This window comes from Dromiciops gliroides, chromosome 5, assembly GCF_019393635.1.
Source record: "Dromiciops gliroides isolate mDroGli1 chromosome 5, mDroGli1.pri, whole genome shotgun sequence".
Classification (NCBI taxonomy): Eukaryota; Metazoa; Chordata; class Mammalia; order Microbiotheria; family Microbiotheriidae; genus Dromiciops; species Dromiciops gliroides.
Window position 1 is genome coordinate 172,259,575 of NC_057865.1, and position 15,107 is coordinate 172,274,681.

The 15,107-nt window shown below is 40.4% G+C and overlaps 1 protein-coding gene across 1 annotated transcript in view; it reads left to right on the top strand.

Annotated features, from left to right (window-relative positions):
* ITIH5 (inter-alpha-trypsin inhibitor heavy chain 5) overlaps positions 1 to 15,107 on the top strand; it is a 93,822-nt gene that overhangs the window by 34,229 nt on the left and 44,486 nt on the right. Inside the window, exons 6-7 of the mRNA XM_043967941.1 lie at positions 6,107 to 6,276; positions 7,653 to 7,769. Of these exons, the coding sequence (XP_043823876.1) occupies positions 6,107 to 6,276; positions 7,653 to 7,769 (287 nt within the window). The remainder of the gene's footprint in view (positions 1 to 6,106; positions 6,277 to 7,652; positions 7,770 to 15,107) is intronic.

Here is a 15,107-nt window from a genome sequence, read left to right on the forward strand (position 1 = left end):
CGATTCCCTGACATTGTTCAGCTCATAGATTGTTCAGGTGCATATCATTTAGCCCTTTAATCTCTTAATGCTGAAAGCAGATGGAGGTCATGTGACTTTTCTTGTCCTGCCTTTGGCCCTGCTTTTGTCAGGGCCAGCTGTGTATGGAATGACTCAGAAATACCCCTATGTGGTTGTTTTGCTTGATTGGAGCAGATCATAAAAATGTTGGTATTTTCTTGTTAGTCCATCACTGTTGGTGGACACAGTCCTTTGTGTATGTAAATTTGCTCTCATCCCTTCATTTGTTTTTCTCCTTTAATTGATCAACCTTTTTAGTAGTTAACTCAGTTTCTAAGTTCTTTCTTGAGTGGGTGATCTAATGGTATATCCAACTATGAATGAATGAATGAATGAATGAAAAAGCACTTATCAAAGCCTTGCTAAGAGGCCAACACTATGCTAAGCACTGGGAATACAAATAATAAAAATGAGGTAGACCTTGCTCTCAAGGAGTTTACACTCTCATAGAAGGAAGTTAACACATAAAAGAAAGTTCAGCTTCAGGGCAGATGAAAAGGCCTGGAAATTTACATATAGTTTTTTTTTTCCCAATGTTCATTGAAGTTTAAGAAATTGTTTTGAGGGTGTTGCTTTGTAAGGCACCACTCAGCTTTTTAGGATAACTTAGGTCTAGTTCTGTCCCTATGTGGGACAGTGGACAGTGTAAAGGAATTTTGGGGACATATTTTATAACTATGATTTCTAATAGTGATTTACACAACCCTTTACCCTATCCATCCCTATCCCCTACATCCAAGCACATCAAGTCTAGGAACACAAGCATAATTTGGAAGTAATACCCTAGAATGCAAAGTTACATCCAGAAAGGTTAATGTGTCCCAAATGGGTAAAGGTCTCTGAGTTACCTCTGCTTGTTATATATTGGAATGAAGGGGTTGGTGGGGCTACCTTTATCAATTAATTAATTGATTGATTAATTTTTTTTTCTGAGGGACTGAACACAATGTGAGCCATTGAGAATCACCAATATAGGAAAAGAACCTATCAATAATAAGACAATTATTCAGGAGTTCTCTATACTCCTTTGCTTTCAATTATGCCCCTTTTTGCTTGAATTGGATCCTGTATTTCAATTTCAACGATCAAAGAAAGTTGTCTAACTATATTCCTAACACCTACACCCCCATCCCAAATCCACCTGTTGAGAGGCAACCCAGCTGTGGTTGTAAGTATGTGCTTAACTGACTTACATTTAGGAAAATGTATCTTTAGGTCCTAGATCAGGCCACAGCAAATATGAACTGTTTAACTTGTTGTTGTTTTTTCTTTTTCTAATGGGAAATGGGTTGGCAAATGTGTTTGGAAAACAATATTCTAAAGTCACCGGATGTTGACTACTGTTCCCCTACAGTAGACCAGGCAAAAGAGGCCACAGGAAAGAGCAGCCAGTAAATCCCTCTTTTCAGTGACCCAAGCTAAAACAACTTTCCAGATGGTTCCCTAGAGTGTCATTCCCCAGGCCTAAATTGTTTTGTACGTTTAGCTATTCCACATGGTCTTCTTCTCCAAACTGATGACTCATCATTCATTATAAGCATCTAGGAAGAGGATTCGTTTCTCTGGGCCAGAAGCAGCAGATGATGTTGTGGATAGAGCACTGGGCCTGGAATCAGGAAGACCTGAGTTCAAATCTGGCCCAGACGCTTACTAGCTGTGTGGTCCAGACTTAATTTATTCAACTGTAAAGTGGGGATCAGAACAGCACCTACCTCACAGGGTTGTTGTAAAGATAAAATGAGTTAATAATTGTAAAGTACTTAGCACAGTACCTGCACATTGTAGGCACTATACAAATGTTAGCTATAATTACTATTAATCTGTTGACTAGATTTTAAACTCCTTAAGGGCAAGGGCCATATAGGAGTTTTCTTTGATTCTCTCCCCCACCACCTCATAGTGAATTGCATATGTGGAAAGCACTTAACAACTGCTTGTTGGATGAATTAATGGATAACAATGAATTTTACCATTTTCTGTGTCTGCCATAAAACACTGAGAGCTTGTGGGGCAGCTAGGTGGTGCAGTGGATAGAACACTGGTCCTGGATTCAGGAGGACCTGAGTTCAAATCTGGCCTCAGACACTTTACACACTTACTAGCTGTGTGACCCCGGGCAAGTCACTTAACCCCAATTGCCTCACCAAAAAACCAAAAACCAAAAACCAAAACAAAACCACTGAGAGCCTCCTATATTGGGTCTCAGCTCTAATATAGTATATTATGTTAAAGAAGTACCATGTAGTAGTCAGCAGGATAAGCTCTAATTTACAGTAGGGATAGGGAGGCACTGGAGGGCTAAAGTATACTAATTTGCCCTGGGATTCCTGGCAAATCACTTAACTTTTTTGTTTTGTTATTACAGAAATATAGGTTGTTGAGGGACCTCAACAACCATCTTGTGCAAACTGTTCTTGACTAAAAATTCCCCTCTATGATATCTGCAATAAGTGACCACATGGCTTCCAACCCCATTTTAAAAAATAATTCTAAGTATTAGCAATGTTTCTCTTCTATAAAACTAAAACTTGCCTCTCTGAAACGTCAACCCATTGCTCTAGATTCTACCCTGCGTTCAAGCAGAACAAGCTAATCCCCTTTCCACAAAACAACTCTCCAGACACTTGAAAGCTCTGATCTCTCCTCTCATACCCCAAGTCTTCTTTTCTCCATGCTAAATACCCGCAGTTCCTTTGACCAGTTTTCATATGCCACAGCATATTCTCCATATGTGTCTAGGATTATCAATGTACTTTCTAAAATGTGGTGTTTAGAAATGAACAAAATATACTAGTTGTGGTCTGACTATGTCAGAGATCAATAAAACTATATCACCTCCTTCTGTTTGGGCACTGTGCCTTCAATGAAATCTAACCTCCCAGTAGGGACAGCTGGGTAGTACAGAGGATATAGCACTGGCCCTACAATCAGGAGGACCTGAGTTCAAATCTCACCTCAGACACTTACTAGCTGTGTGACCCTGGGCAAGTCACTTAACTCCAATTGCCTTAAACATCCAGGGCCATCTTCAATCATCTTGTTAATATGTCTTGCTACTGGACCCAGATGGCTCTGGAGGAGAGAGTGAAGCTGGTGACCATGCACAGCCCTCCCTCATTTAAATCTAATTCACTGCAAGTCATGACATCACTCCTATGTCATGGTCCTCTTCAAGAACAAAGGACAAACAGCAGCAATAACAAGATCCCAGTAGCTTTTTCTGTTTTGTTTATTGAATAGGTGAGGTTCCTGAATGCTCTTATGTACTAAAAGGCCAACCATGCTAACCTCCTAAATGAATAATATTGTTTACTAAAGGAAAACAGAGACTTCTCTTTTTCCAGACTCATTAATCTGGCACTTTCTATGAGCAGAAGTAGTCTTTGGATGTGACTAAAAAATTCTTTGGATATACATACATATGTTGTATATCACATATCAACAACACATCAACACACACAACCACATCTCACACATGAGATATACATGCACATGTTTATAGATGTGCACACATGAATATGCACACACAGATGGGTACATATGCATCTCTGTGTGCATATATGTGTACGTAAATGCATATACACATATAAGATATGGCCTGTGCAGGACTATATTTTCTTGACTGTGCAATTTTTAACCAGGGTTTTTTTTTTTTCAATGGGGGTGGTAGGGAAACTATTCAAATATTCTAAGCAAAATATGAAGAAGACCTGAGCTATGTATGTGGTCATGGGTTAATGGGATCATGGAATCTTAGATATAGAGCTGGGCCTCAGAGTCATCTATGTGAACCCCCTTCATTTTGTAGTTGAGGAAATCCAGATGCACAAAGGTGAAATGACTTGATCAGGATCCCTCACACAGGTGGCAGGTGACAGGGTGCCAGGTGAGCCGAGAGATGGGACAGATGTGAGAGAGACATTGTGGAGATAGAACTGACAACACTTGGCAACTGATTGGCTATATTTGGGTAGTGGGATGATTGCACTTATGAGGGTAGCACCAACAGAAATAGGAATTGGCAGGCTGAGGGGGAAAGAGAAATCATTTTCAATTTAGACTTCATGAGTTTGTGGTGCCTACAGGACATCTAGCTAAAGATCTGAAGGTAATCCATGACTTTTTCAAGGTGGGTTGAATTATGGAGCACATCAGTCTCTTCTCATTCTTCTTTGCTCCTTTCACTAAGTAGAAGAGATGCTGGAAAATGTGCCATTTCCTGACATTTCTAAGAGGATAAGCTGCCTGTTTTATAGTGTTCCAAGCCCTTCAAAATACTCACACTAATTTATATTCATTTCCTGCTTTAAAATTCCCAAGATTCTTCCCTCACAACCTTGTGAAGTAGATAGCAGAAACACTGCTTCACGGATTGTGAGAGATACAAAGGACCTTATAGATGAGACATCACAATCTCTTTGTTTTATAAATGAGGAAACAGGGAAGTCAAGTACCTTGTCCAAGGTCACACAGCCAGTTAGTCAGTAGCAGAGGTGAGACCTGAATCCATTTGGGCATAGTGGAGAGAGACCTGGCTCTGACATCAGAGAACCTGTGTTCAAATCTTGCCTCTGATGCTTAGCTGTGTGACTCTGGGTAAGTCACTTCACTTCTTGGCATTCAGTTTCCTTATCAATTAAATAAGAGAGTTGGGTTAAATGGCCTCTGAGATCACTTCTAGCTCTAAATCTCTGATCCTATGATTCTGGTTTCCAGTCCTGTCTTTCTACCATATCATACTGGCAGATGAGAAAGCTCAGAGAGAGCTTAAGTGATTCCAGAGGGACTCATGATGAAACAGGCTATCTACCAGAGAGTCCATGTACTCAGGGTGCAGAGTGAGATACACACACATATATTTTAAATACAGCCAATGAAAAAATTTGTTTTGCTTGACATTGCATATGAGTAGCAAGGAATTTGTTTTTCTTTCCTCCTCACTCCTCCAGTTGGGTAGAGAGGGAGAAGGAGAGAAAATAGATATTTATTTATGTTTAATAAGTATCAGAGTAATCAGTATCAGAGTAAAGAGTTGAACCCAGCTCTCCCAACTGTAGCATTATTTCTTTCTTTTTTCTTTTCTTTTTTTTTTTTTTAATGAAGCAATTGTGGTTAAGTGACTTGCCCAGGGTCACAAAGCTAGTAAGTGTTAAGTGTCTGAGGCCGGATTTGAACTCAGGTACCCCTGACTCCAGGGCCAGTGCTCTATCCACTGCGCCACCTAGCTGCCCCCTGTAGCATTATTTCTGTTATCCTCCATGGCCTTTCTGCCCTTGATAGTTCTGAAGAAAAGAAAAATCAAGTTTGTCCCCCCCTGGCTCTAGGGAGGGCTACATATAAACTGTCCTTGAAGAAAAAAAAGTTTGTTCTCTGAAAGGAAATGTAATTTCCTTTAGTTCTAGTGTCTAGTTACCCTTAGGAGAAGGAAGTTTATTTTTAAATAGAAATGAAATTTCCTTAGTATCCATTTAAGCCCATATTCTATTGTATTCTGCTAATTAGATTTGGAAAATAATTAGATGGCCTCTCCCACATAATCATCTTTGGTAGATTTGAAGCAGGTGACCAGATACTCAGGCTTATTAAAACAAAACAAAAGAAAAAAAAAACTTTGACTTTGTTTCAAAATCTAGACAAAGGTGGTAGCTGAGAATTTTTATTTCTTCTGCAGCCTTTGAAGGTACATGGTTTGTAGGGTGTTAGGCATCATACTAATTATGGTCTACTAACAGGGAGCTTAAAGTGTCAGGCTTAGGAATTTTGAATTATTTGACTGTGTGTGTGAGAGATGATTACTAGTCACATGAAATTTTAGTGCATTTTTTTGGTAGTAATTTTAACTTCTACTTAGAATTCTTGATCAAGAGAAACTACAGCGAAATAAAAAATGTGTCATATAGGGGCAAATTATAGTTCATAATGATAACCTGGTACACTTGATGGCTTTCTGCCACATTGCATTACATTAAAATAAGACTCAGCATTAGTACTAAATTCAGGGTACGACTCTGAGCTCATAGTAACTATGCTTTCTTTTTATTTCCAGATGATGTTGGCCCACCTCCCTCCACAGACATCAACCAAAATGAAACTTTTGCCAAGATTGTTTTTAATCCTAGTATCATACAACAAGCCAAGATTGCCCAGAATGGCATTTTAGGGGATTTCATCATTAGATATGATGTAAACAGGGAACAGAGAGTTGGGGACATTCAGGTAATGAGTTTATGATTTCAGTTTTAATGTTTGCTGTCTGTCACTTTCAGTTGGATTCATCTTGACTCTTAGCTCATGTTCTTAATGCTTAAGTCTCCCAGAAATCCATTTGCTTTCTCAAGACAATAGCTGTGGCTCCCTCGCTGTGGGCCAGAGGTCCATGTAGCCTGTTTCCATAAGCAGGAGACCAGGTAGAATGAATCATCTCCTTTGCCCTCTGGTGTAGCTCATGCAATTATAATTTAAGTTTGGTTTAGATATTAATCAAAGTGACTCTTTTGTGGCTAATTTGCCTTGAGTTTTTCTTGCTCTAGAGCTGGGCTTCTTAAATTTTTTTCCACTTGCAACTCCTTTTTGCCTGAGAAATTTTTATGCAACCCTGGGTATATACCCATATAAAATAAGTATACATAACCTTTTACAGTTGTCGAATTTTCCACGAACCCCACATTCAGTTCTGCGACCCCATATGGGGTCATGACCCACAGTTTAAGAAGCTAGGCTCTGGGGCAGCTAGGTGGTGCAGTGGATAAAGCACTGGCCCTAGATTCAGGAGGACCTGAGTTCAAATCCGACCTCAGGCACTTGACACTTACTAGCTTTGTGACTCTGGGCAAATCATTTAACACTCATTGCCCTGTAAAAAAAATAAAAATTTCCCTGCAAAAAAAAAAAGAAGAAGAAGAAGCTAGGCTCTATAGAATTCATGGTCATGTTAGAATGCTACTGTGTGTGCTTAGAATGGATACTTAAGAAGTATAAAAATATAAGCATAGAATGCTCACCATGTTAGATGCTAAGCAAATGTCTGGTGGCAAAAACTGTGGTATTCCAAAGAGACTAGAACCAAAGGAAGTTGGGTGATTCTATTAATCAATCAATTAGGAATTTATTCAGCTCCTACTATATACTGGGCATTTTGCTAGACCCTGGAGATGTGAAATAGTTCCTACCCTCAAGTAGCTTACATTCTATCAGGGGAAGCAACATGTACACATTTAAGTATTTGTTTTATATATATATATATATATATATATGTGTGTGTGTGTGTGTGTGTGTATGTGTGTATGTATGTATGTATATGTTTGGGTATATATGCATATGTGAAAACTACATTTCTTCTTTACAATTGTGGTGATCAGTATGACCAATAACAAAGTGATTCTATCTCCACACCAGTTGAATGATCCTTTTCAGCAGTGTTTAATTGGAGTCCAGTTTGAATATTGAGTTGAAATTACATGCATGACCAAAATAGCAGGTTCCAAGAAAACTGAGTCAGTGGTATTGGGAAACTCCAAAGAATTTGTCCATTTTCGTTTTCCCTTCTCTGTATCCTGGGTTCTGACATTCGTATCCTCTCTTCTTTCCAAAAGGTTCTGAATGACTACTTTGTACATTACTTTGCCCCCAAAGATCTCCCTCCTTTACCCAAGAATGTGGTATTTGTCCTTGATAGCAGCGCCTCTATGGTGGGAACCAAACTCAGACAGGTGAGTGAGGCCAGCTGCTTTATGATACTTGCTTTTCCTCCATCATAGCCTGTGGACAATGGTCTATTTTGAGTAAAATCCAGCTGTTCCTGAATGTCATTTTACAGTCACAGCATACAACTGATTTTGTTTAGAAGCAACCCTCCATAACTGAGTGGGTTAAACTATTATAATAAGCCATGATTTCAGCACCATGGGATTGGGGAGGGTGGAATGACTGACTGAATCTAATCTAATCATGCCATGGCAACACTGAAAACAAGGTGACTGGTAACGTGAGGAATGTGGTTGTGATAGGAATGTGGAAGAGGGACCGGGCTTATTCTTCTTGGCTCTGGAGGGTAAAACTAGAAGCAATGAGTGGAAGGTGTAGAATGGCAGATTTAGGTTTGATATGGGAAAGAATATCCTAACCATGAGAATCATCCACAGTACAATGGACAGTCTCGGGGAGGTGTTGGGTTTCTTTTTCAGTGGAAATATTCAAACAAAGTTGGAGGATCACTTTTTGAGGATGTTGTAGGGAGAATCGTTGGTCAATTAAAGTTTGGATTAGATAGATGACTTTTGAGAATGATTGTAAGTCTTTCTGTGAATGTAGTGACTAGAGATGGTTATATCAAGCTAAAATAAAAGCCTATAGACCTGTACATTCACTTAGAAAACCATGAATTAACTTATCTGTTATATTTTGATTTATTTTGCTACACATTTTTCCAATTATATTTTAATCTGGTTCCCTCAATTAGTTTGACACCTCTGGACTAGACCATTACTTAAGAAATAATTATACTTAGTGATTGAATTTAGGGAATCTGGGTTTCAAACTCAGCTCTGCCACATTATCTATGTGACCTTGGGCAAGGCACTTAATGAAGCCAGATGGTATAGTGGATAGTGATAGACTTGGAGTCAGGAAGATGGGAGTTCACATTCTACCTCAGATGTTACTGCTGTGTGACTGTATGTAAGCTATTTAACTTCTTTGGGCCTCAGTTTCCTGATGTATAAAATGGGGATAATAAATAGTACCTACATTACAGGGTTGCTGTGAAGATCAAATGAGAAAATATGTGAAGTGCTTTGTAAACCTAAAAATATTATTATATAAATGTTAGCTATTAATTGCTCTGGACCTCAGTTTCCTGAATTATAAAATAAAGGGGCTGGACTTGAGGATCTCTTAGCTCCCCTCAGCTCTAAATCTATGGTCCTATGATGTCGTGATGCTCTCTGGAATCTATCAGATCAAGGTTGTCATTCTACAGCATGAGCTTGCTGCTCTGTGTGTGTGTGTGTGTGTGTGTGTGTGCGCGCGCATCTCTCCTATTGCACCTAATCTCCAACTCTTGCTTTTGCTCTGGAATAGTAATTTAATTGGATAGTTATGTAGTACAATGGATAGACCTCTGGCCTTGGAATCAGGAAGACCTAAGTTCAAATCTGGCTTACTAGCTGTGTGACTCTGAGCAAGTCACTTAAACCCTGTTTGCCTCAGTTTCCTCATTTGTAAAATGAGCTGGAGAAGGAAATGACAAAATATTCCAGTATCTTTGCCAAGAAAACCCTAAATAGAGTCATAAAGAGTTGGACACAACCAAAAACAACCAAACAACAACAATAACAATAATTAAATCCAAGACAGTATTGCCACTGGAAAAAAATATGTCAGATCTGCTGCTCTATAACTCCCCTCATCAACTCTATGACTCCTAGACTCAAACTCTCTTCCCTAGCCTTTAATCTTCAACATATATATGCCCTATTAGAATATATCTCTTGATGGCAAGAAGCGTCTAATTTTTGTATCCCTAGTGCCTGGTTCATAGTAGAAGTTCATTAAATGTTTATCCATTCATTCATTCATATTGATGTTTATCTTAGCATGTCCCATTTCCTGTTCCCCTCCATGACCATCAGTGTATTTTACATTTACATATCTAGATGAGGAAGGTAAACAACAGATTCAATTAGTCAATCAACAAACATTTATTAATCGCCTACTATATCCCAGGCACTGTGCTAAGTGCTGGGGATACAAAAATAAGCAAAAGACAGTCCCTGCCCTCAAGGAGCTCTTACTCTGATGGGGGTGGGGACAACAAGCTATATAAAGGAAACCTAAGAAAAATTTTTTGAGCATCAATGAGAGTTAAGTGACTTGCCCAGGGTCACACAGCTAGTAAGTATCTGAGGTCAGATTTGAACTCAGGTCTTCCTGAACCCCGGGCTGGTGCTTTTTCTACTGTGCCACCTAGCTGCCCCCAGAAATACTTAAAAGAGGGGAGGTGCTAGAATTAAGAGGGGTTTGGGAAGTGCTAGCTGCAGAAGCATCCACACTGTTTTATTTCCTTCTTCTTCTTCCTCGGTCACTGAGTTATTAGAATGTCATTCTTCTCTAATCCCCAAAGCTCTGGCACACAGTTTTGGCTATGAAATTGAAGGGTGGCTTTATTCCAGGAGAACCACCCCTAGCTAGCCAAAAATCTGCCAGGGGCCTGTGAGCAATTTCTTAATGTAATTGCTGCCTTGAGTGGTTTTGAAAACTGCTGACTGCTTTAGCAGCTTTCAGTTTTTCTGAAGCTGCAGCATTCAAGGGTCTGTTGTTAATTGGTGCTTCCTGGTGTTAAATACTGCTACCTCTGCTGGTGAAGGGGATGTCATGAATTCTCCAATGTGAGAGGCTTTCACGTGTCAAGAGATTTAGCATTTCATAGAATCATAGAGATGGAGGGGACCTCAAAGGTTGTGTACTTCAACCCCTGTTAAAGTATGACTCTCTTACACAACAACCAAATGCCTTGGTCGGCTGGATGTGGTGAAAGGCATGGCCTAAATTTCCAGGCCTAGTGGCATGACATTGGGTGCAAAGGATACTTGGGCCTTGTTGGGTACAATTGTTTTCAGAAAGAGATGGTGTCTCCATGGCATGACCAAAGACATGGGATCCTTCCCTCACCCAACACCTGGGAGGCAGAGGTGATCAGTAGCAGATATAGCCCAGGGGTGTAGGGAGGCAGGTCCTAGGAGAGGAACATCACAGTGAGGGGATCATGGAGGTGATGGCCCAGGTCTGGTTCAAAGATCCAGGCAGCTAGAGTGGAGGACCACAAGGCATGGCATCCATGGGACAGAAACATGCTCCCACATCAGCTCACTGGGTGAAAGCTCTGACTGCCCCAGCTGACATTGCTCTTGAGGGACGGCGAATGCATTACATTCCACTTTTTTACATTTTAAGCTCTGTTAGAATATTTTTCCTTATGAGAAGCCGGAATTCGCCTCATTGTAGGTTCATACATTGTTCCTAGTTATGACTTCTGGGGGCTAAGCAGGACAAATTGTATTTTCTTAAATATTTGAAAACAGCCACCATGTCTTAATACTTTTGCCAAAGGCTTACCCCCTTTCCTTCAATCTCATGATCTAAGTTGAAATGCCTCATCTTGATAAGCCCTGAAATACGTTATTGACTAATATGGTGCTATTGGGGGTAGAAGGCACTTAGAAATCACTGGAAAGACTCCTAGATCAAGTGTTCTAGTTTTTATAATCTAACCATAGAAGGATTATGAATTTGGAAGAGAAGTGGAATTCGCTGGGAATTAATTACTTTTTTTTTGGCAGGGCAATGAAGGTTAAGTGACTTGCCCAGGGTCACACAACTAATAAGTGTCAAGTGTCTGAGGCTGGATTTGAACTCAGGTCCTCCTGAATTCAGGGCCAGTGCTTTATCCACTGTACCACCTAGCTACCCCAGGCTCTTTTTGGTTATCCAGCACATCTCACAGCCATGTTCTTCCACATGATTCTACAACAAACTTACCGAGGAGGTGAATTTCTGTTCTTCAGCTTGTTGATATGTGAAGACTATTGTTTTTCTAGTTGTAGAATAGACAATGACAAGTAAAGGTAGTTTGATCTTGTACTTCCCAGGAAAGGTGGTGGAAAAGTGGAGGGCAGAGGGCCTGTAGTAGGCAAAGCAAGAAGGAGAAAATGTCTTTTTTCATGTTGGTATCTTGCAGAAAACATTGACCTTGCTCTCAGTAGACTGTGCCCACAGGAAACAGAAGATTTCTCTGTCTAACAAGTACACCTTTTCCTGATCAAGGATTTTATTCTTGGCCTCTTTCTCTTTCTGGGCTACCTGTGCCCAAAAAGCCAGCACTGGTACATCCGTATTAATGAGTCTTCCCAAAATGACCCTCCTTGGAAAGTGTGGAGTGATTAATGCATCTTGTAGAAGATATTTTTCTTTCTATGGCTTTTCAAAAACTCATAATCAGTATTGTTCTAGGATAATACCAGACTGGTTTCCCATATAGCTTTCAAAAGGGTTTCTTCTTTATCTCTACAATTTATTCAGCAATTTGGGGGGATAGAAATCGAATAACCAGCCCTGAGTTTCAGATCTGTAATTGCTAATCTAAAATGAAGAATGTGTAATCCAGTGGATATGGTGCTGTTATAATGTAATCAATATATTGATCGCAATCAATATATTGATTATAATAGACTCATTGTTCAATATTTTTCTCTCCTCCACTGATTTCCCATACTTCCTAGGATTTTAGTTTCTCTTAACAGTGGGCAGGGCAGATCTCTTCCAGGGGGCATTAAGAAATCTCCTCTCCTCTCCCTTTCCTGTTCCTCTCCTCTCTTTTCTTTTCTCTTCTGTCCTGTCCCATCCTATCCTGTCCTGTTCTCCTCTCTCTCCTCTGAGGCTGGATGTCCAGGGGCTCCTCATGGGCCAGTCCCAATCTGATCAGCAGGGGAGCTTTGTCTTGCTCTGTTTCTGACCTCCTTAGGCAACCTGGCAGCCCTTCCTGCCCTTACACACCCTCAGCTTTCCCATCTACTTTCCCATCTACATCCATTCCAGAGGCTTGCCATATTAGTACTAAACTTAGTGTGGCCATCCAATGAGCTTAGCCTACTGCAGCTCAGAACTCCTGAGCTCAAGTGATCCACTAGCCTCAACCTCCATGGTGGCAGGGATTACACTCCTCACTCCTCCATGCTTGGATGGTTTGTACTTTTCAAAGAATGGGCAACACTGCCAAGGTCCCTGCTGTTCATGTGCTCCCTCCCTGCCCCTAATCCCCCTGGCAAAGAAGATCCAGGCAGCTTAGCATCATAAGTGTGAATAATAAAGGACTATGGCCCAATCTCTGATGGAAAAATAGTGTTTTTTAAACTTAATTATTTGACATTTATAGAGCATTATCTAAGTCTTTGGCATGTACCGAGGGCAGATGTTGTTCCTTACTCCAGGTTCCCCCTCTCCCCTAATTTAAGATTCAGAGCTAGAAGGTTAAGTACAAAGAGGGAGAAGATAGAATACATAGTTAAGAACAGAAGTGTGGGGGACAGCTAAGTGGCACAGTGGATAAAGCACTGGCCCTGGATTCAGGAAGTTCAAATCCAGCCTCAGACACTTGACACCTACTAGCTGTGTGACCCTAGGCAAGTCACTTAACTCTCATTGCCCTGAAAAAACAAACAAACAAACAAACAAACAACAACAACAACAACAACAAAAACAACAACACCAGAAATGTGTCCTCAAGGTTTAGAGGCTTGAAAGTATCTATTACATTAAACAAGCAAACGGAGTCTCGAGAGATGAAGAGATTTATTCCAAGTCTTTGTTTACTAGTTAAGTAGTCGTGCCATTGGGATTAGTACCCAAGTCTTCTGAATTGCATCCCCCTAATTTTTGCTTTCTCCAAAACAAAACCCAGCTAAGTCCTGGGAGGCTATTGAAGGTGTGCATCATTGGCTTGGAAGAGTCCATGGGAGCAAGAGCAGCACTTGGAAGGGACCAAGTGGATGTTTGTCTGATCCACTTAGGAGAGAATTTGTTGAATGGACATAAGGAGATAAGAAAGGAGGAGGGTTGACGGGGTATGAAGATAAATGAGACATTATTTCAAAATTCTTTTGAGAACCACTGAAAATTGGCACTCCACAAAGATCATGCAGAGTAATTCTTATCACTATAGTACTCTCCCTCCTCCTTGTGCTCCCCTCTGTCCCCCCCCACCCCATTAACTGTCAGGTTGTTGGCCTTTTCGTAAACATCTGAAAATGAGCCCACAAGAAGAGAGAGATGCAGAGCCACCCCCTGCCTTTGTTCTAATCTGGCTCTCTAGGGCAATGACTAATTGGAGTGTAATCTGAGGTCACTCCAGTTGATAGCAACTCATCAGAGGAGGGCGAATGCTCTGTCAACGCTTGGCCACCAACAGACCAGTGTTGTAGAAACACATCATAGCTATGGAGAACTGGGTCTTGGGACACTTTGTAGGCAGCAGGAAGAGCTGATGCCTCCCAGCTATGACTCAGAGACATGAAGTAATACATGGAAGACAGAGAGCAAAATTCTTTTTCTCCTAGCCCATTAGCACAGATTTGAGTTTTTAGTTCGAAAGAAATTGCTTTTTTTAGTAATAGTAATACAACCTTTCTTTCTTTCTTTCTTTCTTTCTTTCTTTCTTTCTTTCTTTCTTTCTTTCTTTCTTTCTTTCTTTCTTTCTTTCTTTCTTTCTTTCTTTCTTTTTTTTAGTGAGGCAATGGGGGTTAAGTGACTTGCCCAGGGTCACACAGCTAGCAAGTGTCAAGTGTCTGAGGCCGGACCTGAACTCAGGTACTCCTGACTCCAGGGCCGGCGCTCTATCCACTGCTCCATCTAGCTGCCCCAATACAACCTTTCTAATGCAAGACCTATAGATTCTTCAAAGAATTGGGAGGCAAACAAAAATGTTCTGGACAACAATTAGCTGAATATTATTGGTACGAGACACTTTGCATCTTGAATGCCAGAGCAAAAATGGAGTACATAGTCAATCAACGAACATTTATTAAGTGCCTACTCTATGTGAGGTACTGTGCTAGGCACTGGAGATAACAAAGACAAAAATGAAACACTTCCTGCCGTCAAAAAGCTTATAATTTACCAGGGAAGATAGCACTTGTATGTATTACAAATTTATGTAAAATATGTATATAAAATAAATATAAATTAACTTGGGATGGGGGAAGGTACTAGAAGTGGGGCAGCTAGGTGGCACAGTGGATAGAGTGTTGGGCATGGAGCCAAGAAGACTCATCTTCCTGAGTTCAAATCTGGCCTCAGAGACTCACAGGCTGTGTGACCCTGGACAAGTCACTTCCTCCTATTTGCCTCAGTTCCTCATCTGTAAAATGAGGTGGAGAAGGAAATGTCAAACCAGCATCTTTTCCAAGAACACCCTAAGTGGGGTCACAAAGAGTTGGATACAACTAAAAATGACTGAATGACAATACTAGAAGTAAGAAGAATAAAAGAAGGCTTTC